This window comes from Salmo salar, chromosome 14 (genome assembly GCF_965601325.2).
Source record: "Salmo salar chromosome 14, fSalSal1, whole genome shotgun sequence".
In the NCBI taxonomy this organism is placed as follows: Eukaryota; Metazoa; Chordata; class Actinopteri; order Salmoniformes; family Salmonidae; genus Salmo; species Salmo salar.
The window spans coordinates 52,968,138-52,993,225 of record NC_138304.1 but is presented as its reverse complement, the minus strand read 5'-3'; the positions used below and the strand labels follow the sequence as shown (position 1 = coordinate 52,993,225).

Below are 25,088 nucleotides of genomic sequence, written 5' to 3'. Positions count from 1 at the left end.
ACTATGCATTGTGTCCCGCAACGCCCCACCCGCCAAACCCCTCTTTTACACTGCTGTTACTCTCTGTTTATCATCTATGCATATTCACTTTAACTAATCCTACATGTACATATTACCTCAATTAGCCCAACTAACCGGTGCCCCCGCACATTAACTCTGTACCGTTACCCCCTGTATATAGCTTCCACATAGACTCTGTACCGGTACCCCCTGTATATAGTCTCGCTACTGCTATTTTTTTCCCCCCTTATCTATTGTTTACCTAATTTTTACTTAAAAACTGCACCGTTTCACTGTACACTGTACACCTGTTGTATTCGGGGCACGTGACAAATAACATCTGATTTGACTATCCATGTGTAACAGTGTAGGTTCCGTCCCTCTCTTCGCCCCAACCCGGGCTCGAACCAGGGACCCTTGCACACATCAACAACTGACACCCCACGAAGCATCGTTACCCATCGTGCCACAAAAGCCGCGGCCCTTGCAACGCAAGGGGAACAACCACTTCAGGTCTCAGAGCGAGTGACGTCACTGATTGAAACGCTATTAACGCGCACCACCGCTAACTAACTAGCCATTTCACATCGGTTACACAAGCCCACCATGGTATTGGTTTATCATTCTCTTTACCTTATAGTTCAATACATCCAGCATTATCCATTCCCACCATGGTATTGGGCAGCTGCTATTTGAGAACTCATCTGATTTAGAAATCAAACTCTGGTTATCTTATTGCAGAGCACATTGTATAACTGTTTTTAGAGAAGATTGTACTGCGAGGTATGGTATATGTATTAGCTAATATGCGTATGCAGCTGTCGTTTTTACACCTCCATTCTAGCATACATGACACACACACACACACCACACTTTCTAGCCTCTAAGAATCTGAGTGAAATAATTATCTTTTAGTATTACATTTTTTTTTTATCTATATTTTTTAATTCAAAATATAGATCAACAATTTACATTGTTACATCATACTTACACACTCATCTCTCACATGTAGGCTCAGCATTCCCAAACAGTCCCATTACATATCAGAATGTTGAACAAACTTCATTTCAACTTACTTGACCTGACGATTTTATCCCTCTGTCGGAGGTAATCTGATACAAAATATCCACAGGGAAATGTTATCAACCCAACCTTCACTATGCTGGTCTGGTTATCGGTTTTTATTTCCGGTTTTTATTTCCAATACTGATGCAATTCGCATTGACAAACACTTGCACAATATGGCTGAGACTAATCTAACCACAGACCGAAAGGCAAACAATTCTTACTGATTGCGAGGAAACGTGCTTAGGTGGACTGGTTTGGTTACATTCGGCTATTGTTTACATATTGTGCATCACGTCAAGAGATTGAAAATACAAGTAACATAACCTACCTACCTGCGAGTGCAAAAAGTCAGGTAAACAACACTTTAATGTGGATACCTTACCTCCACCTCCTGTCATCAGAAGGACCTACAGCTTGTACAACCTGTACATATCATTGTATTGAAACATTCTGGCTTGTGGAGACAATTGCGTCTTTTTTTTAGGGGCCTAACTTAATTTGTCCAGTAGAAACTCTCGTTTTAACGTTCCTCCACTGCCTATGTCACCAGTTATTTTTTTTTAAAGACGCTGATATTGCTGAACAATGGAGTATACAGAAAAATACAGATGTCCATGCAAATACTGAACGTTAAATCAGCCTAATAATCTTATGTGATTGTTCACATAAATGGCGATACATTTGGACAGAAAATAAATTGTAATATTTTTTGGGGGATCTGTGATCGATTAGTTTCACTTCAGACGTAAACACGTTGCGTAAGCCAGAACCGCTCAATCGAGAGCACCGTAAATCGATGTCAGCCCCTCTGCTGTCGTCCGATAAGTGTTTTATCAACGGGACAAAACTACGCTGTCAAGATGTTTTTAACTTCTGCAATTCGATCTGTTGTATCGCAAACGGTATGGTTATAACAATGTACTCACGTTAAGCTAACATTATCAGTTAAGAATCATTATGTTTTATGAGCATTTAATGAGATATGTTGCATGACACTTGACAAGGGCAAGCGGCCTAGCTAGCTAGCGGACTGGCTAGCTAGCTAGCTAGTTACATTGTTCGTTCGTTCGCTAGCTAGTAGCTAGCTACACCAGGCAATGTTACACTTTCATTGGAGTAATGATTTAGTAAAATATTAATCTGAACAAAAATGTTGATTGAAGGGTTGTGAAAATACATCTTGTCCTTGTCAGTTCGCTAGCTAAAGCTTCCTGACTGGCTAATTGAGTTAGCTAGCGTAAAAGAGCCTTGCATAGTTTGCTGGCTTTACTAGTAAACAAACATGCAGTGTTCCTTGGCTAGTTAGCTTCACGGCTACCTTGCAACTTCTTAATTATTTTGAATCACACTGGTCATAATTATAACTGGTGCTGCATTCCTCACACTGCCAAATTGTCCTGTTGGTGTTGAAGTCTTTAATAAATTCGTTTTGGGTTGGTATTCCATAGAATGAAATCTTATTCACACATTAACATCCTTCTTCTCTGTCTCTTGTTCTGTCAATGTTCCACCTTCTCAGTCCAGGCAGGTCAGGAGTCTGCACCAGTCCGCTGCCAGAGCTGGAGCTGGGGGCATCTTTGTGGTGAGTGCTGCTGTGTAGGATCTCTAGCCTCGCTGATTTCAACCAGACGTTTCGTCAGAGAGCTTAGTCAGAAAGCCTTACTGTACTATATCCTTAATGCGACTAGCCTCAGAAGCCCTGCTTCTTACCTACCAAGACGAGATTTGAAAGTATGGCCACACAAGGCTAGTCTGGGTACCAGTCTCTTTAGTTAACATTCCACTCCTTGCCATTCCTGTCATTTGCCAAAGAGACTGGCGTTTCGGCAATCTTAATGTTCAATAATGCAGACTTATTTACGGCACAGTTGTTGATTGCTAGTTGGAAACGACATTAATATTTTCCATGACAACGTTATGGAATAATATAGGGTGTGTGCAAATTTGGTGCAATATAGAAAAGGAGAATGTTTAAGAACAACAAACAATAATGCCATGATCTGCTGTGATAATTCCCTCGTGAGAAGGCAGTGTCAATACAAGATCATGTTGTTCAATGTGGCTAGAGATGAGAGAGAGAAATCATCAAAAATATTAGCCTACAAGATTCAATTGAGCTACGTTTACTTCAGTTGCATCCTATAATTGAAGGAAATGAAACGGAAAGTGGCACCTGTCGTCATTCCTCACATATACTTCAGAAAGTATTCACACCCCTTTACTTTTTACGCATTTTGTTATATTACAGCCTGAATTTAAAACTGATTAAATTTAGATTTTTTTGGTCACTGGCCTACTACACACAATATCCCATCATGTCAAAGTTTTATATATATATATATATATATATATATATATATATATATATATATATATATATATATACTTTTTTTTTTTTTTTTACAAATTAATTATGAAAAGCTGAAATGTCTTGAGTCAATAAGTATTCAACCCCTTTTATGGCAACAAGTCACATAATAAGTTGCATGGACTCACTCTGTGTGCAATAATGGTGTTTAACAAGATTTTTGAATGACTACCTCATCTCTGTACCCCACACGTACAATTATCTGTAAGGTCCCTCAGTCGAGCAGTGAACTTCAAACACAGATACAACCACAAAGACCAGGGAGGTTTTCCAATGCCTCGCAAAGAACGACAACTATTGGTAAAATAAAAAGAGGACATTGAATATCCCTTTGAGCATAGTGAAGTTATTAATTACACTTTGGATGGTGTATCAATACACCCAGTCACTACAAAATACAGGCGTCCTTCCTAACTCAGTTGCAGAAGAGGCAGGAAACCACTTGGCCTGAATACATGTTATGTTTGGGTCAAATCCAACACATTACTGAGTACCACTCTGCATATTTTCAAGCATAGTGGTGGCTGCATCATGTTATGGGTATGCTTGTAATCGTTAAGGACTGGGACATTTTTCAGGATAAAAAAATTTACTTCATGGAGCTAAGCACAGGCAAAATCCTAGAGAAAAACCTGGTTCAGTCTGCTTTCCACCAGACACTGGGAAAGGAATTCACCTTTCTGCAGGACAATAACTGGAAAAAACACAAGGCCAAATCTACACTGCAGTTGCTTACCAAGAAGACACAGAATTTTCCTGAGTGGCCTAGTTACAGTTTTGACTTAAATCTGCTTCAAAATCTATGGCAAGTCCTAAAAATGGTTGTCTAGCCAAACAATTTGACAGAGCTTGAAGAATTTTGAAAAGCATAATGGGCAAATGTTGTACAATCCAGGTGTGGAAAGCTCTTAGACTTACCCAGAAAGACTCACAGCTGTAATCACTGCTATGGGTGCTTCTACGAAGTATTGACTCGGGTGTGAGTACTTGTGTAAATATGAGAGTGCATTTGTAAAGTATTCAGATCCCTTCACCTTTTCCACATTTTGTTGCCTTATTCTAAAATGGATTAAATACTTTCCCCCCTTCACACAATACCCCATAATGACAAAGCCAAAACGGATATTTTTACAAATGTATAAAAAAACAGAAATACCTTATTTATATAAGTATTCAGACCCTTTACTATGAGACTTGAAATTGAGCTCAGGTGCATCCTGTTTCCATTGATAATCCTTGAGATGTTTCTACAACTGGATTGGAGTCCACCTGTGGTAAATTCAATTGATTGCACATGATTTGGAAAGGCACACACCTGTCTATATAAGTTCCCACAGTTGACAGTGTATGTCAGAGCAGAAACAAAGCCATGAGGTTGAAGGAATTGTCCATAGAGCTCAGAGACAGGATTGTGTCGATTTTATTTAACCAGGTAGGCCAGTTGAGAACAAGTTCTCATTTACAACTGCGACCTGGAAAATATAAAGCGAAACAGTGCGACAAAAAATACAACAGAGTTACACATGGGAGAAACAAACATACAGTCAATAACACAATAGAAAATGTCTATTTACAGTGTGAAGGCAATAAATACGCCATAGTAGCGAAGTAATTACAATTTAGCAAATTAACACTGGAGTGATAGATGTGCAGAAGATGAATGTGCAAGTAGAGATACTGGGATGCAAGAGGGTAAGTAATAATATAGGGATGAGGTAGTTGGGTGTGCTATTTACAGATGGGCTGTGTACAGGTACAGTGATTGGTAAGCTGCTCTGACAGCTGATGCTTAAAGATAGAGAGGGAGATATAAGACTCCAGCTTCAGTGATTTTTGCAGTTCGTTCCAGTCATTGGCAGCAGAGCACTAGAAGGAAAGGTGGCCAAAGGAGGAATTGGCTTTGGGGATGACCTGTGAAATATACCTGCTGGAGTGCGTGCTACGGGTGGGTGTTGCTATGGTGATTAGTGCGCTGAGATAAGGCCGGGCTTTACCTAGCAAAGACTTGTAGATCATCTGGAGCCAGTGGTTTTGGCGACAAATATGTAGTCAGGGCCAGCCAACGAGAGCGTACAGGTCACAGTGGTGGGTAGTATATGGGGCTTTGGTGATAAAACAGATGGCACTGTGATCGACTACATCCAGTTTGCTGAGTAGAGTGTTGGAGGCTATTTTGTAAATGACATAGCTGAAGTCAAGGATCGGTAGGATAGTCAGTTTTACGAGGATATGTTTGGCGGCATTAGTGAAGGAGGCATTGTTGCGAAATAGGAAGCCGATTTTATAGATTTAATTTTGGATTGGAGATGCTTAATGTGAGTCTGGAAGGAGAGTTTACAGTCAAACCAGACACCTAGGTATTTGTAGTTGTCCACATATTCTAAGTCAGAACCGTCCAGAGTAGTGATGCTAGTCGGGCGGGAGGGTGCGGGCAGCAATCGGTTGAGGAGTATGCACTTAGTTTTACTAGTATTTAAGAGCAGTTGGAGGCCAAGGAAGGAGAGTTGTATGGCGTTGAAGCTTGTTTGGAGTTTTGTTAGCACAGTGTCCAAAAAAGGGACAGATGTATACAGAATGGTGTCATCTGCGTAGAGGTGGATCAGAGAATCACCAGCAGCAAGAGAATTGAACCCTGTGGCACCCCCATAGAGACTGCCAGAGGCCCGGACAACAGGCCCTCAGATTTGACACATTGAACTCTATCAGAGAAGTAGTTGGTGAACCAGACGAGGCAGTCATCTGAGAAACCAAGGCTGTTGAGTCTGCCGATGAGGATGTGGTGATTAGCACAGTATTGTTTCTTATCGGTGGCGGTTACGATATCGTTTAGGACCTAGAGCGTGGCTGAGGTGCACCCATGACCAGCTCTGAAATCAGATTGCATAGCGGAGAAGGTGCGGTGGGATTCAAAATGGTCGGTAATCTGTTTGTTGATTTGGCTTTCGAAGACCTTAGAAAGGCAGGGTAGGATAGATATAGGTCTGTAGCAGTTTGGGTCAAGAGTGTCCCCCCCTTTGAAGAGGGGGATGACCGCGGCTGCTTTCCAATCTTTGGGGATCTCAGACGACACGAAAGAGAGGTTGAACAGGCTAGTAATAGGGGTTGCAACAATTTCGGCAGATAATTTTAGAAAGAAAGGGTCCAGATTGTCTAGCCCGGCTGATTTGTAGGGATCCAAATTTTGCCGCTCTTTCAGAACATCAGCGGACTGGATTTGGGAGAAGGAGAAATGGGGAAGGCTTGGGCGAGTAGCTGTAGGGGGTGCAGTGCTGTTGACCACGGTAGGGGTAGCCAGGTGGAAAGCAAGGCCAGCCGTAGAAAAATGCTTATTGAAATTCTCAAATATTGTGGATTTATCGGAGGTGACAGAGTTTCCTATCCTCAGTGCAGTGGGCAGCTGGGAGGAGGTGCTCTTATTCTCCATGGACTTTACAGTGTCCCAGAACTTTTTTGAGTTTGTGTTGCAGGAAGCAAATTTCTGCTTGAAAAAGCTAGCCTTGGCTTTTCTAACTGCCTGTGTATATTGGTTTCTAACTTCCCTGAAAGGTTGCATATCGCGGGGGCTGTTCGATGCTAATGCAGAACGCCACAGGATGTTTTTGTGTTGGTTAAGGGCAGTCAGGTCTGGAGAGAACCAAGGGCTATATCTGTTCCTGGTTCTACATTTCTTGAATGGGGCATGCTTATTTAAGATGGAGAGGAAGGCATCTTAAAAAAAAATAACCAGGCATCCTCCACTGACGGGATGAGGTCAATATCCTTCCAGGATACCCATGCCAGGTCGATTAGAAAGGCTTGCTCGCTGAAGTGTTTCAGGGAGTGTTTGACAGTGATGAGTGGAGATCGTTTGACCGCTGACCCATTACGGATGCAGGCAATGAGGCAGTGATCGCTGAGATCTTGGTTGAAAACAGCAGAGGTGTATTTAGAGGGCAAGTTGGTTAGGATGATATCTATGAGGGTGCCCGTTTTTACGGCTTTGGGGTGGTACCTGGCAAGTTGAATGAAGCATGTGTGTTTAGTGAGTCCGCCAGTTCAGAGGCAGTAGAGATGACCAGGGATGTTTGGTTGATAAGTGTGTGAATTGGACTATTTTCCTGTCCTGCTAAGCATTCAAAATGTAACATTCTTTTTGGTGTCAAGGAAAATGTATGGAGTAAAAAGTACATTATTTTCTTAAGGAATATAGTGAAGTAAAAGTAGTCAAATATAAATAGTAAAGTACAGATAACCCAAAAAATTTCTTAAGTAGTACTTTAAAGTATTTTTACTTAAGTACTTTACACCACTGGCTAACACAAGACTATGATGTGACTGTCACTAAGAACCTTAAGTCAATATGACCATGGCTTGTTTCGTACATGTTCAAGTACACTGTTGTCAAGGTCTGGCCTACTCAACTATATGAACCAGCCTTTCATACACATTGCATCATGCAACTACTGTTGGATGTTATATTAAAAATAAAAATAAATCTATATATATTGCAATACTCTACTGTGTATATATAATATATTGCGATACTCTACTGTATATACAAATATATATAGCGTTACTCTACTGTATATACAAATATATATATTGCATATATATTACGATACTCTACTGTATATACAAATATATATATTACATGTTACGATACTCTACTGTATATACAAATATATATATTATATATTGCAATATTCTACTGTATATACAAATATATATTATATATTGCGGTACTCTACTGTATATACAAATATATATATTATATATTGCGATATTCTACTGTATATACAAATATATTGCGATATTCTACTGTATATACAAATATATATATTATATATTGCGATACTCTACTGTATATACAAATATATATATATATATTAAATATTGCGATATTCTACTGTATATACAAATAACCCAATCTCCCCCGTCACTAGGTGTTACTGTTGAAACAACATCACATGGTTGTAGCTTCTAGTCAGGTGATGGAAACAGGGCATGGTAACAGTCCCTTGGCAGAGAGACATGTTATATTGCCTTTAGAGAAGAGATTCAACAAAGCCCCTACCTACGTGAGCTACAACCATGGCTTGTGCATTTATATGATGACCATTTTAGCCAAGGGGGCAGTGGCACATTTCCTGTAGTGCCAATATTGGCTGCGTTTTACACAAGGTGCGTAATTCTGAGATTTTTCACTAATTGGTGTTTTTGACCAATCACATCAGTACTTTGTACAAAATTGTTTTCAGAGCTGATCTAATTGGTCAAAAAAACAATTGGTGAGAGGGAAGAAAGAGAAAAATATATCAGAATTGGTCTGCCTGTGAACTCGGTTTATGTTGTTGGATACAGCGCTCCCATTGGTGTAGATAAAGCCTATATATCTCAATCGCCTTAGGCTTTCCTCTCCCATGGGGGAGATTGTCCTTTTCCTGATGAGTTGGTAGCTTTACTAATTGAACATTTTGAACAAATACAATGTTTTGGTAGGACTTCTGTAAAACTGTTTTTTCTTTCCACTGTAGCACAGAGACACACCTGACAACAACCCAGATACTCCTTTTGAGTTCACTGTGGACAACCTGAAGGTGAGCGGATGATATCAGAGCATCATTATTATTATTTAAAGAAATGACTGCAAATCAAGACTAAACAACAACTATTAAAACACCGGTTTATTACAGTGTAAATCACATGAATTTCACAACTTTTAACTCATTTTTATGAAGGAAGCTTTTATAAACAAATCACATTCTCTGTTCTTATCAACAAACCACATCATATACCATCACTAAGGAAAGCTGATTGTTTGTTTTAGAGGATTGATGCTATCATTAGTATGTACCCAGAGGGCCACAAACAGGCCGCCACCATCCCTGTATTGGACCTGGCTCAGAGACAGCATGGATGGCTCCCCATCTCAGCCATGAACAAGGTAAATCAATCAATCAATATCCTGACTGAGGCATCTGTTTGCTTCAGAATAGAGTACGTTAATCTGGTTTGCTTTTGTAGCAACAGATTTAAATGGACATAATGAGAATGGATGAGTTACACGCTGATGTAGATTTATTGAACCACAGAATTACGTGAGAATCTCTATTCGCAGACCAGGAGCGTGATCAGTAGGGACGAGCCATTTAGAAACCGAGTCCATCATCCATTACTGTACTGATTACACTTTAACTCAATGCTACGCCTTTTTTTGTTAACGAGCCTCCATTTTATTTTGTATTTTTTTTAAATATACATTTTCCTCTCTTCTCCCAGGTGGCCGAGGTGCTCGAGGTCCCTCCGATGAGGATCTATGAGGTAGCGACCTTCTACACCATGTTCCTGAGGCAGCCCGTGGGGAAGTACCACATCCAGATTTGCACTACAACTCCCTGCATGCTTTGCGACTCCGACAGTATCCTGGAGGCCATCCAGAACAAACTGGGTAAGAGATCAACAGGTGGACCCAGACACGAAAGGGGATCAAAGTGAAGATGTTGATTTTATTTTTTATTATTGTGTATATGTCAGATGAACATGTATCTGTGTGGCCATTTTGTTTTTTGATCTCACATGGAAGGGTTTTTATGATAGGCCAGTAGGAGGATGGGTTATTGGCCATTTGGTTTGTGATAGGCCAGTAGGAGGATGGGTTATTGGCCATTTGGTTTGTGATAGGCCAGTAGGAGGATGGGTTGTTGGCCATTTGGTTTGTGATAGGCCAGTAGGAGGATGGGTTGTTGGCCATTTGGTTTGTGATAGGCCAGTAGGGGGATGGGTTATTGGTCATTTGGTTTGTGATAGGCCAGTAGGAGGATGGGTTATTGGCCATTTGGTTTTTAACCTCACATGGAGGGGTTATCCTGGCCGCATGGATAATTTATTTCTTAAAGCTTAAACTTGATTAAAACTTGTCATTTTGATTTTTCTATAGGCTATTGACATAGTTAGTGACTTTGGTTTTTAAGCTATCCAAAACAACTTTGAGATGCAACTCCGTTACATTCATTGTCTGATTGGGATAAAGCCATGCATAAAACAATGAAAGCAGCCTGTGGACCAAAGTCCTATTCATAGTCCATAGAATGGAGAGAGAAGGGAATATAGGATATGCTGTTTTTAACTGCTAGTGGACACAAGATGCACTTCATGACCAAAAGTATGTGGACACCTGATTCCAAAACTCATGGGCATTAATATGGAGTTGGTCCCCCCCCATTTTGCTTCTATAACAGCCTCCACTCTTCTGGGAAGGCTTTCCACTAGATGTTGGAACATTGCTGCTATAATAGCCTCCACTCTTCTGGGAAGGCTTTCCACTAGATGTTGGAACATTGCTGTGGGGACTTGCTTCCATTTAGCCACAAGAGCATTAGTGAGGTCGGGCACTGATGTTGAGCGATTTTTGTCTGGCTCGTAGTCGGCGTTCCAATTCATCCCACAGGTGTTTGATGGGGTTGAGGTCAGGGCTCTGTGCAGGCCAGTCAAGTTCTTCCACACCGATCTCAACAAACCATTTCTGTATGGACCTTGCCTTGTGCACGGGGGCATTATCATGCTGAAACAGGAAAGGGCCTTCCCCAAACTGTTGCCACAAAGTTGGAAGCACAGAATCTTCAAGACTGTCATTGTATGCTGTAGCATTAATAATTTCCCTTCGCTGGAACTAAGGAGCCTAGCCCGAAACATGAAAAACATCCCCAGACCATTATTCCTCCTCCACCAAACTTTACAGTTGGCACTATGCATTCGAGCAGGTAGCGTTCTTCTGGCATCCGCCAAACCCAGATTCATCCGTCGGACTGCCAGATGGTGAAGCGTGATTCATCACTCCAGCGAACGCGTTTCCACTGCTCCAGAGTCCAATGGCGGCGAGCTTTACATCACTCCAGCTGATGCTTGGCATTGCGCATGGTGATTTTTAGGGTGCTGACGTTGCTTCCAGAGGCAGTTTGAAACTCGGTAGTGAGTGTTGCAACCCGAGGATAGACGGTTTTTAAGCACTATGCTCTTCAACACTTGGCAGTCCTGTTCTGTGAGCTTGTGTGGCCTACCTCTTCCTGACTGAGCTGTTGTTGTTTCTCGACGTTTACACTTCACAATAACAGCCCTTACAGTTGACCCGGGGGCAGCTCTAGCAGGGCAGAAATGTAACAAACTGACTTGTTGGAAAGGTGGCATCCTATGACGGTGCCACGTTGAAAGTCACTGAGTTTTTCAGTAAGGCCATTCTTCTGTCAATGTTTGTCAATGGAGATTGCATGGCTGTGTGCTCATTTGTATACACCTGTCAGCAATGGGTGTTGCTGAAATAGCCGAATCCACTCATTTGAAGGGGTGTCCACATACTGCTGTATATATAGTGTAGGTATTCATACATACTGCTGTGTATATATAGTGTAGGTATTCATACATACTGCTGTATATATATAGTGTAGGTATTCATACATACTGCTGTGTGTATATATAGTGTAGTTATTCATACATACTGCTGTATAGATAGTGTAGTTAGTCCACATACTGCTGTATATATAGTGTAGTTAGTCCTCATACTGCTGTATATATAGTGTAGTTATTCATACATACTGCTGTGTATATAAAGTGTAGTTATTCATACATACTGCTGTATATATAGTGTAGTTAATGTCCGAAAAAAGATAATGAAGAATGGGTGTAGGCTATAGTCGATAGCTGTGTACTGTTCTTCTGTCCTGCTGTGTGCTGCGAGACTGTTCATTACTGCTCTACACCAGTCAAGTTCAAATAGGGTGAACCATAATTTGTCACATTACGATTTCGTTACCAATCGACAATGGCTGTCAATCGTCGTAGATAGATGATGCTATTGTAATATCGCCCAACCCTAGTGTACACAACAGTAATGGATTGTTTAGAGTAGAGCATTAAGCTAGCTTCGGAGATCTAGGAGAACTATGAATCAATTAAAATTATATTTCACTACTTAACGACGATAGCTAAACCTACTGTCAATTTTCTTGTGAATATAAAGTCTGTTCTTTTCTAGTGTCTAGATGCCGGGTTTCCAGTCGGTTTCTGCTCTCTTGCCCAACTCTTTATCCAACTGTCATGCAGAACATGTTTGGCTTGACAATGTCATTGGCAAAACCACAAACTGATCTGGGACCAGTTCACCAATCCGTCCATCAGATCAGTCTTATAAGCCTAAACATCTTCCTCCTCCTCCTCCCTCAGGCATCAAGGCAGGAGGGATGACTGCAGACAAGATGTTCTCTCTAATAGAGGTGGAGTGTCTTGGTGCCTGTGTTAACGCTCCCATGGTCCAGATCAACGACAACTACTACGTGAGTATACCAGATCTGGGAATGGCCAGGAACCTCACCATACTTAAATGCCGAAACAAAATGTATTGAGATTCAATACTGTTTATTTTTTATTGCGATTCGATGTTAAAAACAATATTGCTCACCATATGTCTGCTGCACAGGAACAAGAGAGAGCCATGAGTAAACAAGTTTTCTGTTAGTTGGTCTCTAGTTCTCCGTTAGTATCTACCGTCTGTTAGTTGGTCTCTAGTTCTCCGTTAGTATCTACCGTCTGTTAGTCCGTCTCTAGTTCTCCGTTAGTATCTACCGTCTGTTAGTTGGTCTCTAGTTCTCCGTTAGTATCTACCGTCTGTTAGTCGGTCTCTAGTTCTCCGTTAGTATCTACCGTCTGTTAGTCGGTCTCTAGTTCTCCGTTAGTATCTACCGTCTGTTAGTCGGTCTCTAGTTCTCCGTTAGTATCTACCGTCTGTTAGTTGGTCTCTAGTTCTCCGTTAGTATCTACCGTCTGTTAGTCGGTCTCTAGTTCTCTGTTAGTATCTACCGTCTGTTAGTCGGTCTCTAGTTCTCCGTTAGTATCTACCGTCTGTTAGTCGGTCTCTAGTTCTCCGTTAGTATCTACCGTCTGTTAGTCGGTCTCTAGTTCTCCGTTAGTACCGTCTGTTAGTCGGTCTCTAGTTCTCCGTTAGTATCTACCGTCTGTTAGTTGGTCGCTAGTTCTCCGTTAGTATCTACCGTCTGTTAGTCGGTCTCTAGTTCTCCGTTAGTCAGTCTCTAGTTCTCCGTTAGTATCTACCGTCTGTTAGTTGGTCTCTAGTTCTCCGTTAGTATCTACCGTCTGTTAGTTGGTCTCTAGTTCTCCGTTAGTATCTACCGTCTGTTAGTTGGTCTCTAGTTCTCCGTTAGTATCTACCGTCTGTTAGTCCGTCTCTAGTTCTCCGTTAGTATCTACCGTCTGTTAGTTGGTCTCTAGTTCTCCGTTAGTATCTACCGTCTGTTAGTCGGTCTCTAGTTCTCCGTTAGTATCTACCGTCTGTTAGTCGGTCTCTAGTTCTCCGTTAGTATCTACCGTCTGTTAGTCGGTCTCTAGTTCTCCGTTAGTATCTACCGTCTGTTAGTCGGTCTCTAGTTCTCCGTTAGTACCGTCTGTTAGTCGGTCTCTAGTTCTCCGTTAGTATCTACCGTCTGTTAGTTGGTCGCTAGTTCTCCGTTAGTATCTACCGTCTGTTAGTCGGTCTCTAGTTCTCCGTTAGTCAGTCTCTAGTTCTCCGTTAGTATCTACCGTCTGTTAGTTGGTCTCTAGTTCTCCGTTAGTATCTACCGTCTGTTAGTTGGTCTCTAGTTCTCCGTTAGTATCTACCGTCTGTTAGTTGGTCTCTAGTTCTCCGTTAGTATCTACCGTCTGTTAGTCGGTCTCTAGTTCTCCGTTAGTATCTACCGTCTGTTAGTCGGTCTCTAGTAATCCGTTAGTATCTACCGTCTGTTAGTCGGTCTCTAGTTCTCCGTTAGTATCTACCGTCTGTTAGTCGGTCTCTAGTTCTCCGTTAGTATCTACCGTCTGTTAGTCGGTCTCTAGTTCTCCGTTAGTATCTACCGTCTGTTAGTCGGTCTCTAGTTCTCCGTTAGTATCTACCGTCTGTTAGTCGGTCTCTAGTTCTCCGTTAGTATCTACCGTCTGTTAGTTGGTCTCTAGTTCTCCGTTAGTATCTACCGTCTGTTAGTTGGTCTCTAGTTCTCCGTTAGTATCTACCGTCTGTTAGTTGGTCTCTAGTTCTCCGTTAGTATCTACCGTCTGTTAGTTGGTCTCTAGTTCTCCGTTAGTACCGTCAGTTGGTCTCTAGTTCTCTGTTAGTATCTACCGTCTGTTAGTCGGTCTCTAGTTCTCCGTTAGTACCTTCTGTTAGTCGGTCTCTAGTTCTCCGTTAGTATCTACCGTCTGTTAGTTGGTCTCTAGTTCTCCGTTAGTATCTACCGTCTGTTAGTCGGTCTCTAGTTCTCCGTTAGTATCTACCGTCTGTTAGTCGGTCTCTAGTTCTCCGTTAGTATCTACCGTCTGTTAGTCGGTCTCTAGTTCTCCGTTAGTACCGTCTGTTAGTCGGTCTCTAGTTCTCCGTTAGTATCTACCGTCTGTTAGTCGGTCTCTAGTTCTCCGTTAGTACCGTCTGTTAGTCGGTCTCTAGTTCTCCGTTAGTACCGTCTGTTAGTCGGTCTCTAGTTCTCCGTTAGTACCGTCTGTTAGTCGGTCTCTAGTTCTCCGTTAGTACCGTCTGTTAGTCGGTCTCTAGTTCTCCGTTAGTACCGTCTGTTAGTTGGTCTCTAGTTCTCCGTTAGTATCTACCGTCTGTTAGTCGGTCTCTAGTTCTCCGTTAGTATCTACCGTCTGTTAGTCGGTCTCTAGTTCTCCGTTAGTATCTACCGTCTGTTAGTTGGTCTCTAGTAATCCGTTAGTATCTACCGTCTGTTAGTTGGTCTCTAGTTCTCCGTTAGTATCTACCGTCTGTTAGTCGGTCTCTAGTTCTCCGTTAGTATCTACCGTCTGTTAGTCGGTCTCTAGTTCTTCGTTAGTATCTACCGTCTGTTAGTCGGTCTCTAGTTCTCCGTTAGTATCTACCGTCTGTTAGTTGGTCTCTAGTTCTCCGTTAGTATCTACCGTCTGTTAGTTGGTCTCTAGTTCTCCGTTAGTATCTACCGTCTGTTAGTTGGTCTCTAGTTCTCCGTTAGTATCTACCGTCTGTTAGTCGGTCTCTAGTTCTCCGTTAGTATCTACCGTCTGTTAGTTGGTCTCTAGTTCTCCGTTAGTATCTACCGTCTGTTAGTCGGTCTCTAGTTCTCCGTTAGTATCTACCGTCTGTTAGTCGGTCTCTAGTTCTCCGTTAGTATCTACCGTCTGTTAGTCGGTCTCTAGTTCTCCGTTAGTATCTACCGTCTGTTAGTCGGTCTCTAGTTCTCCGTTAGTATCTACCGTCTGTTAGTCGGTCTCTAGTTCTCCGTTAGTATCTACCGTCTGTTAGTCGGTCTCTAGTTCTCCGTTAGTATCTACCGTCTGTTAGTCGGTCTCTAGTTCTCCGTTAGTATCTACCGTCTGTTAGTCGGTCTCTAGTTCTCCTTTAGTATCTACCGTCTGTTAGTCGGTCTCTAGTTCTCCGTTAGTATCTACCGTCTGTTAGTCGGTCTCTAGTTCTCCGTTAGTATCTACCGTCTGTTAGTCGGTCTCTAGTTCTCCGTTAGTATCTACCGTCTGTTAGTCGGTCTCTAGTTCTCCGTTAGTATCTACCGTCTGTTAGTTGGTCTCTAGTTCTCCGTTAGTATCTACCGTCTGTTAGTTGGTCTCTAGTTCTCCGTTAGTATCTACCGTCTGTTAGTTGGTCTCTAGTTCTCCGTTAGTATCTACCGTCTGTTAGTTGGTCTCTAGTTCTCCGTTAGTATCTACCGTCTGTTAGTTGGTCTCTAGTTCTCCGTTAGTATCTACCGTCTGTTAGTTGGTCTCTAGTTCTCCGTTAGTATCTACCGTCTGTTAGTCGGTCTCTAGTTCTCCGTTAGTATCTACCGTCTGTTAGTCGGTCTCTAGTTCTCCGTTAGTATCTACCGTCTGTTAGTTGGTCTCTAGTTCTCCGTTAGTATCTACCGTCTGTTAGTTGGTCTCTAGTTCTCCGTTAGTATCTACCGTCTGTTAGTTGGTCTCTAGTTCTCCGTTAGTATCTACCGTCTGTTAGTTGGTCTCTAGTTCTCCGTTAGTACCGTCAGTTGGTCTCTAGTTCTCTGTTAGTATCTACCGTCTGTTAGTCGGTCTCTAGTTCTCCGTTAGTACCTTCTGTTAGTCGGTCTCTAGTTCTCCGTTAGTATCTACCGTCTGTTAGTTGGTCTCTAGTTCTCCGTTAGTATCTACCGTCTGTTAGTCGGTCTCTAGTTCTCCGTTAGTATCTACCGTCTGTTAGTCGGTCTCTAGTTCTCCGTTAGTACCGTCTGTTAGTCGGTCTCTAGTTCTCCGTTAGTACCGTCTGTTAGTCGGTCTCTAGTTCTCCGTTAGTATCTACCGTCTGTTAGTCGGTCTCTAGTTCTCCGTTAGTACCGTCTGTTAGTCGGTCTCTAGTTCTCCGTTAGTACCGTCTGTTAGTCGGTCTCTAGTTCTCCGTTAGTACCGTCTGTTAGTCGGTCTCTAGTTCTCCGTTAGTACCGTCTGTTAGTTGGTCTCTAGTTCTCCGTTAGTATCTACCGTCTGTTAGTCGGTCTCTAGTTCTCCGTTAGTATCTACCGTCTGTTAGTCGGTCTCTAGTTCTCCGTTAGTATCTACCGTCTGTTAGTTGGTCTCTAGTTCTCCGTTAGTATCTACCGTCTGTTAGTCGGTCTCTAGTTCTTCGTTAGTATCTACCGTCTGTTAGTCGGTCTCTAGTTCTCCGTTAGTCAGTCTCTAGTTCTCCGTTAGTATCTACCGTCTGTTAGTTGGTCTCTAGTTCTCCGTTAGTATCTACCGTCTGTTAGTTGGTCTCTAGTTCTCCGTTAGTATCTACCGTCTGTTAGTTGGTCTCTAGTTCTCCGTTAGTATCTACCGTCTGTTAGTCGGTCTCTAGTTCTCCGTTAGTATCTACCGTCTGTTAGTTGGTCTCTAGTTCTCCGTTAGTATCTACCGTCTGTTAGTCGGTCTCTAGTTCTCCGTTAGTATCTACCGTCTGTTAGTCGGTCTCTAGTTCTCCGTTAGTATCTACCGTCTGTTAGTCGGTCTCTAGTTCTCCGTTAGTATCTACCGTCTGTTAGTCGGTCTCTAGTTCTCCGTTAGTATCTACCGTCTGTTAGTCGGTCTCTAGTTCTCCGTTAGTATCTACCGTCTGTTAGTTGGTCTCTAGTTCTCCGTTAGTATCTACCGTCTGTTAGTTGGTCTCTAGTTCTCCGTTAGTATCTACCGTCTGTTAGTTGGTCTCTAGTTCTCCGTTAGTATCTACCGTCTGTTAGTTGGTCTCTAGTTCTCCGTTAGTACCGTCAGTTGGTCTCTAGTTCTCTGTTAGTATCTACCGTCTGTTAGTCGGTCTCTAGTTCTCCGTTAGTACCTTCTGTTAGTCGGTCTCTAGTTCTCCGTTAGTATCTACCGTCTGTTAGTTGGTCTCTAGTTCTCCGTTAGTATCTACCGTCTGTTAGTCGGTCTCTAGTTCTCCGTTAGTATCTACCGTCTGTTAGTCGGTCTCTAGTTCTCCGTTAGTACCGTCTGTTAGTCGGTCTCTAGTTCTCCGTTAGTACCGTCTGTTAGTCGGTCTCTAGTTCTCCGTTAGTATCTACCGTCTGTTAGTCGGTCTCTAGTTCTCCGTTAGTACCGTCTGTTAGTCGGTCTCTAGTTCTCCGTTAGTACCGTCTGTTAGTCGGTCTCTAGTTCTCCGTTAGTACCGTCTGTTAGTCGGTCTCTAGTTCTCCGTTAGTACCGTCTGTTAGTTGGTCTCTAGTTCTCCGTTAGTATCTACCGTCTGTTAGTCGGTCTCTAGTTCTCCGTTAGTATCTACCGTCTGTTAGTCGGTCTCTAGTTCTCCGTTAGTATCTACCGTCTGTTAGTTGGTCTCTAGTAATCCGTTAGTATCTACCGTCTGTTAGTTGGTCTCTAGTTCTCCGTTAGTATCTACCGTCTGTTAGTCGGTCTCTAGTTCTCCGTTAGTATCTACCGTCTGTTAGTCGGTCTCTAGTTCTTCGTTAGTATCTACCGTCTGTTAGTCGGTCTCTAGTTCTCCGTTAGTATCTACCGTCTGTTAGTTGGTCTCTAGTTCTCCGTTAGTATCTACCGTCTGTTAGTTGGTCTCTAGTTCTCCGTTAGTATCTACCGTCTGTTAGTTGGTCTCTAGTTCTCCGTTAGTATCTACCGTCTGTTAGTCGGTCTCTAGTTCTCCGTTAGTATCTACCGTCTGTTAGTTGGTCTCTAGTTCTCCGTTAGTATCTACCGTCTGTTAGTCGGTCTCTAGTTCTCCGTTAGTATCTACCGTCTGTTAGTTGGTCTCTAGTTCTCCGTTAGTATCTACCGTCTGTTAGTCGGTCTCTAGTTCTCCGTTAGTATCTACCGTCTGTTAGTCGGTCTCTAGTTCTCCGTTAGTATCTACCGTCTGTTAGTCGGTCTCTAGTTCTCCGTTAGTATCTACCGTCTGTTAGTCGGTCTCTAGTTCTCCGTTAGTATCTACCGTCTGTTAGTCGGTCTCTAGTTCTCCGTTAGTATCTACCGTCTGTTAGTCGGTCTCTAGTTCTCCGTTAGTATCTACCGTCTGTTAGTCGGTCTCTAGTTCTCCGTTAGTATCTACCGTCTGTTAGTCGGTCTCTAGTTCTCCGTTAGTATCTACCGTCTGTTAGTCGGTCTCTAGTTCTCCGTTAGTATCTACCGTCTGTTAGTCGGTCTCTAGTTCTCCGTTAGTATCTACCGTCTGTTAGTTGGTCTCTAGTTCTCCGTTAGTATCTACCGTCTGTTAGTCGGTCTCTAGTTCTCCGTTAGTATCTACCGTCTGTTAGTTGGTCTCTAGTTCTCCGTTAGTATCTACCGTCTGTTAGTTGGTCTCTAGTTCTCCGTTAGTATCTACCGTCTGTTAGTTGGTCTCTAGTTCTCCGTTAGTATCTACCGTCTGTTAGTTGGTCTCTAGTTCTCCGTTAGTATCTACCGTCTGTTAGTTGGTCTCTAGTTCTCCGTTAGTATCTACCGTCTGTTAGTTGGTCTCTAGTTCTCCGTTAGTATCTACCGTCTGTTAGTTGGTCTCTAGTTCTCCGTTAGTATCTACCGTCTGTTAGTCGGTCTCTAGTTCTCCGTTAGTATCTACCGTCTGTTAGTTGGTCTCTAGTTCTCCGTTAGTATCTACCGTCTGTTAGTTGGTCTCTAGTTCTCCGTTAGTATCTACCGTCTGTTAGTCGGTCTCTAGTTCTCCGTTAGTATCTACCGTCTGTTAGTTGGTCTCTAGTTCTCCGTTAGTATCTACCGTCTGTTAGTTGGTCTCTAGTTCTCCGTTAGTATCTACCGTCTGTTAGTTGGTCTCTAGTTCTCCGTTAGTATCTACCGTCTGTTAGTTGGTCTCTAGTTCTCCGTTAGTATCTACCGTCTGTTAGTTGGTCTCTAGTTCTCCGTTAGTATCTACCGTCTGTTAGTTGGTCTCTAGTTCTCCGTTAGTATCTACCGTCTGTTAGTTGGTCTCTAGTTCTCCGTTAGTATCTACCGTCTGTTAGTTGGTCTCTAGTTCTCCGTTAGTATCTACCGTCTGTTAGTTGGTCTCTAGTTCTCCGTTAGTATCTACCGTCTGTTAGTCGGTCTCTAGTTCTCCGTTAGTATCTACCGTCTGTTAGTCGGTCTCTAGTTCTCCGTTAGTATCTACCGTCTGTTAGTCGGTCTCTAGTTCTCCGTTAGTATCTACCGTCTGTTAGTCGGTCTCTAGTTCTCCGTTAGTATCTACCGTCTGTTAGTTGGTCTCTAGTTCTCCGTTAGTATCTACCGTCTGTTAGTTGGTCTCTAGTTCTCCGTTAGTATCTACCGTCTGTTAGTTGGTCTCTAGTTCTCCGTTAGTATCTTCCGTCTGTTAGTTGGTCTCTAGTTCTCCGTTAGTACCGTCGGTTAGTCGGTCTCTAGTTCTCCGTTAGTATCTACCGTCTGTTAGTTGGTCTCTAGTTCTCCGTTAGTATCTACCGTCTGTTAGTTGGTCTCTAGTTCTCCGTTAGTATCTACCGTCTGTTAGTTGGTCTCTAGTTCTCCGTTAGTATCTACCGTCTGTTAGTTGGTCTCTAGTTCTCCGTTAGTATCTACCGTTTGTTAGTTGGTCTCTAGTTCTCCGTTAGTATCTACCGTCTGTTAGTTGGTCTCTAGTTCTCCGTTAGTATCTACCGTCTGTTAGTTGGTCTCTAGTTCTCCGTTAGTACCGTCTGTTAGTTGGAAAACCACTACGGCTCCCTGTAAACCACAACCATGGTGCTGAATTAAGAATTAAGCAGAACTGATTGTTTTGTTGTAATTGAATAAATATAGCAATACAAATTTCACTCATTTATGTTATCAAACTGGTTTTATGATGTCAGGATAGTTTTACTGGGTAAATAGACTGGTTTTACTGGGTAAATATACTGTTTTTTCTGATGTATTAGGATAGTTTCATTGTCTGAATATGGATCTGCTTTGTGATGTATTGCTGCCCTCTGATTTACAGGAGGACCTGAGTCCTAAAGACATTGATCAGATCCTTGACGAACTGAAAGCTGGGAAAGTCCCTCCGCCTGGACCTAGGTATGAATGTCTATCGCCTCATATCATATTTACGGTCCTGTGTTTTGCGCAATTGTGTGGCATAGTAATATTTTTTTCCTTTTATTTTTAAATGTAAGCAATTGACTGAGGATGGTGCTGGACCATCTGACAAAGAATTAGGGGGGTTTGCATGATTGCGAGAAACACAGGGCCCTAACTCGTATACAATACAACAGCATGTTGTTCAGCACTGAACTGTGTCGACGACGACATAGTACTGGACTAGTGCTTTGCCTATCCATACAATGTAACAGCATGTTACTTGTCTAGCAGTGAACTATGAAGACTTAACGTTTTGACACTGGTGCTTTTTTTACAACCGGTTAATCGTTGAATCTAGCAAAGAAATTGATAGAGATTTAAGTAAACTATTGTTTCTAGTGTGTGTGGGGTGCATTCAGAAAGTATTCAGACCCCTTGAATTTTTACACATTTTGTTACATTAGTTTTAATATAAAAATGGATGAAATTGTTCCCCCCCCATCAACACACAATACCCCATAATGACAAAGCAAAACACGTTTTTAGAAATGTTAGTACATTTATTATAAATAAATAAAAAACTGATCATTTACATAAGTATTCAGACCCTTAACTCAATATTTTGTTGAAGCACCTTTGGCAGCGATTACAGCCTCATCTTCTTGGGTATGACGCTACAAGCTTGGCACATCTTTATTTGGGGAGTTAACCATTCTTCTATGCAGATCCTCTCAAGCTCTGTCAGGTTGGATGGGGAGTGTCGCTGCACAGCTATTTTCAGGTCTCTCCAGAGATGTTCAAGTCTGGGCTCTGGCTGGGCCACTCAAGGACATTCAGAGATTTGTCCCGAAGCCACCCCTGTGTTGTCTTGACTGTGTGCTTTGGGTCGTTGTCCTGTTGGAAGGTGGATCTTCGCCCCAATCTGAGGTCCTGAGCACTCTGAAGCAGGTTTTCAGCAAGGATCTCTCTGTACTTTGCTCCGTTCATCTTTGCCTCGATCCTCACTAGTCTCCCAGTCCCTGCCGCTGAAAAACATCCCCACAGCATGATGCTGCCACCACCATGCTTCACCATAGGGATGATGCCAGGTTTCCTCCAGATGTGACGTTTGGCATTCAGGCCAAAGTGTTCAATCTTGGATTCATCAGACCAGAGAATTTTGTTTTTGTCTTAAAGTGCCTTTTGGCAAACTTCAAGCGGGCTGTCGTGCCTTTTACTGAGGAGTGGCTTCCATCTGGCTACTCTACCATAAAGGCCTGATTGGTGGAGTGCTGCAGAGATGTTTGTCCTTCTGGAAGGTTCTCCCATCTCCACAGAGGAACTCTGGAGCTCTGTCAGTGACCATCAGGTTCTTGGTCACCTCCCTGACCAAGGCCCTTCTCCCCCGATTGCTCAGTTTGTCCTGGCAGCCAGCTCTAATAAGAGTCTTGGTGGTTCCAAACTTCTTCCATTTAAGAATGATGGAGGCCACTGTATTCTTGGGGACCTTCAATGATGCAGAAATGTTTTGGTACCCTTCCCCAGATCTGTGCCTCGAACACAATCCTGTCTCGGAGCTCTACGGACAATTACTTCGACCTCATGGCTTGGTTTTTCCTCTGACATACACTGTCAACTGTGGGACCTTATATTGACAGGTGTGTGCCTTTCCAAATCATGACCAAAAAATTAAATTTACCACAGGTGGACTCTAATCAAGTTGTAGGAACATCTCAAGGATGATCAATGGAAACAGGATGCATCAGAGCACAATTGAGTATCATAGCAAAGGTTCTGAATACTTATGTAAACAAGGTTTATTTTTATTTTTTTGAATAAATTCGCCAAAGTGCAGTGCATTCGGAAAGTGTTCAGACCCCTTGACTTTTTCCACATTTTGTTACGTTACAGCCTTATTGTAAAATGGCTGTACTACCCCATAATGACAGCGAAGATGGGTAGATTTTTTAAATTAAATGTATTAAATATAAAAAAAGTATTCAGACCCTTTGCTATGAGATTTGAAATTTGATCTCAGGTGCATCTTGTTTTCATTGATCATTATTGAGATGTTTCTACAACTTGATTGTAGGAACAGCCCTTTGAGTTTGCCAAAAGGCACCTAAAGGATTCTCAGACCATGAGAAACAAGATTCTCTGGTCTGATGAAACCAAGATTAAACTCTTTGGCCTGAATGCCAAGTGTCACGTCTGGAGGAAACCTGGCATCATCCCTATGGTGAAGCATGGTGGTAGCAGCAGCATGCTGCGGTGATGTTTTTCAGTGGCAGGTACTGGGAGACTAATCAGGATCGAGGGAAAGATGAACGAAGCAAAGTACAGAGATCCTTGCTGAAAACCTGCTCCAGAGCACTCAGTACCTCAGACTACGGCGAATGTTCAACTTTCAACAGGTCAACGACCCTAAAGACACAGCCAAGACAACGCAAAAGTGGCTTCGGGACAAGTCACTGAATGTCCTTGAGTGGCCCAGCCAGAGCCCGGACTTGAATCCGATCTAACATCTCTGGAGAGACCTGAAAATAGTTGTGCAGCGACGCTCCCCATCCAACCTGACAGAGCTTGAGAGGATCTGCACAGAAGAATGGGAGAAACTCCACAAATAAAGGTGTGCCAAGCTTGTAGTGTCATAGCCAAGAAGAATTGAGGCTGTAATCGCTGCCAAAGGTGCTTAAACGAGTAAAGGGTTCTGACTACTTATCTAAATGTGATGTTTCCATTTTTTTTATATTTCATAAATTTCCAAACATTTCAAAAAAAATAACAAAATAAAAAAAACAGTTTTTGCTTTGTCACTATGGGGTATTATGTGTAGATTTACAATTGAATCCATTTTAGAAAAGGCTGTTTGTTACGTAACAAAATGTGGAAAACATCAAGGGATCCGAATACTTTCTGAATGCACGTGTAATTATTTTAACATCTTCCTCTTTGTTACTACAAAACATAAACCTGCTGTTTTCACATTTGTGGATGTTTTGTGGGTCGTGCTGGAAATTAATATAAAGTAGAGCATTTTTTTCATTGTTGTTGACATTTCCTAAATGTAATAATTCTTTGTCATTTATCTTCCAGGAATGGCCGTTTCTCCTGTGAGCCAGCAGGTGGACTGACATCTCTGTCTGAGCCTCCTCCAGGACCTGGTTTTGGCGTCAGAGCTGATTTATAAAGACCTGAACAACAGGCCGCCCAGGACTAAGTTCACTAGGATGTTCAAAGTGTCTGAACTTAATAATAATGTAAATAAAATGTCAATTTAATTGTGCTTTTGGTGTCTGACTGTGTCAATTTGTATTTTAGATCATTAGAAGACATCTTTTATATTTTCTTTCGCATAAAGTTAAAGCTAGGTTGAAAATGAGCACTGATTCATAGACCTACTAGTATATATGAACAGCACCTTATCGCTTACATAGTGCACTACTTTTGACCAGGGCCCATAGGGCTCTGCTGCACAACTATTTTCAGGTCTCTCCAGAGATGTTCGATCGGGTTCACGTCCGGGCTCTGGCCGGGCCACTCAAGGACATTCAGAGACATGTCTAGTGCGCTACATAGGGAGTATGTTGGACGTACATCTATATAACATGGGGGGGAGGAAGACCTCTCTCACTAGGATGTAAAGTGGAGCATTAATAATAATGTAAATAAAATACCAATTTAATTGTTCTTGGTGTTGGACTGATTCCGTGTGTCAGTTGAGGTTAAAGACTTGCTAATTATCTCTTGACAATAAATGGATACATGCATACATACAACAGTATTTACCTTAAAATGGAGGTACCATTCATTAGAAACAGCCGAGATTTACATTCAAGGCAGATTTTGACAAAAGTTAATCTCCTTTAAAAAATAACCTGAGGAAAGAATTGGATAAACTGTCAGCTGCTACATCTCACACAGCAATTACAACCAACTTGATTTATTTTATTGAGAGCAAAATTGAACTACTGAGAGGGTAAAGTAAAACGCATGTAAACAAACACTTCTACAATGAACTAACTGTATGTAGTAAAACCTACAGTTGCGATGCAGTGCCTCTTTTAAGCAGATAGCCTTGACACATATGGTGCAATGCACTCATGTTCAATAACCATGCCAAATGATAAACCTAAACCTACTCCAACAAAGGGCCCCCTTCTATGTC

The 25,088-nt window shown here is 42.2% G+C and overlaps 2 protein-coding genes across 3 annotated transcripts in view; one reads left to right on the top strand and one right to left on the bottom strand.

Annotated features, from left to right (window-relative positions):
• acss2l (acyl-CoA synthetase short chain family member 2 like) overlaps positions 1 to 1,607 on the bottom strand; it is a 35,150-nt gene extending 33,543 nt beyond the window's left edge. Inside the window, exon 1 of one of the 2 annotated variants that reach the window (XM_045694515.2) lies at positions 1,451 to 1,607. The gene's annotated coding sequence lies outside the window, so the exon portion shown is untranslated. Of the gene's footprint in view, positions 1 to 1,076; positions 1,248 to 1,450 lie in introns of those variants that run through there. The other variant, XM_045694514.2, reaches the window with a different exon arrangement.
• Positions 1,608 to 1,645: 38 nt separating this feature from the next.
• On the top strand, positions 1,646 to 24,206 carry ndufv2 (NADH:ubiquinone oxidoreductase core subunit V2). Its single transcript, XM_045694517.2, has 8 exons — positions 1,646 to 1,970; positions 2,588 to 2,650; positions 8,950 to 9,012; positions 9,243 to 9,359; positions 9,695 to 9,863; positions 12,632 to 12,741; positions 20,862 to 20,938; positions 24,017 to 24,206. The coding sequence occupies exons 1-8, from the start codon at positions 1,929 to 1,931 to the stop codon at positions 24,108 to 24,110; spliced, it is 735 nt and encodes a 244-aa protein (XP_045550473.1). The 5' UTR covers positions 1,646 to 1,928; the 3' UTR covers positions 24,111 to 24,206.
• Positions 24,207 to 25,088: the final 882 nt, after the last annotated feature.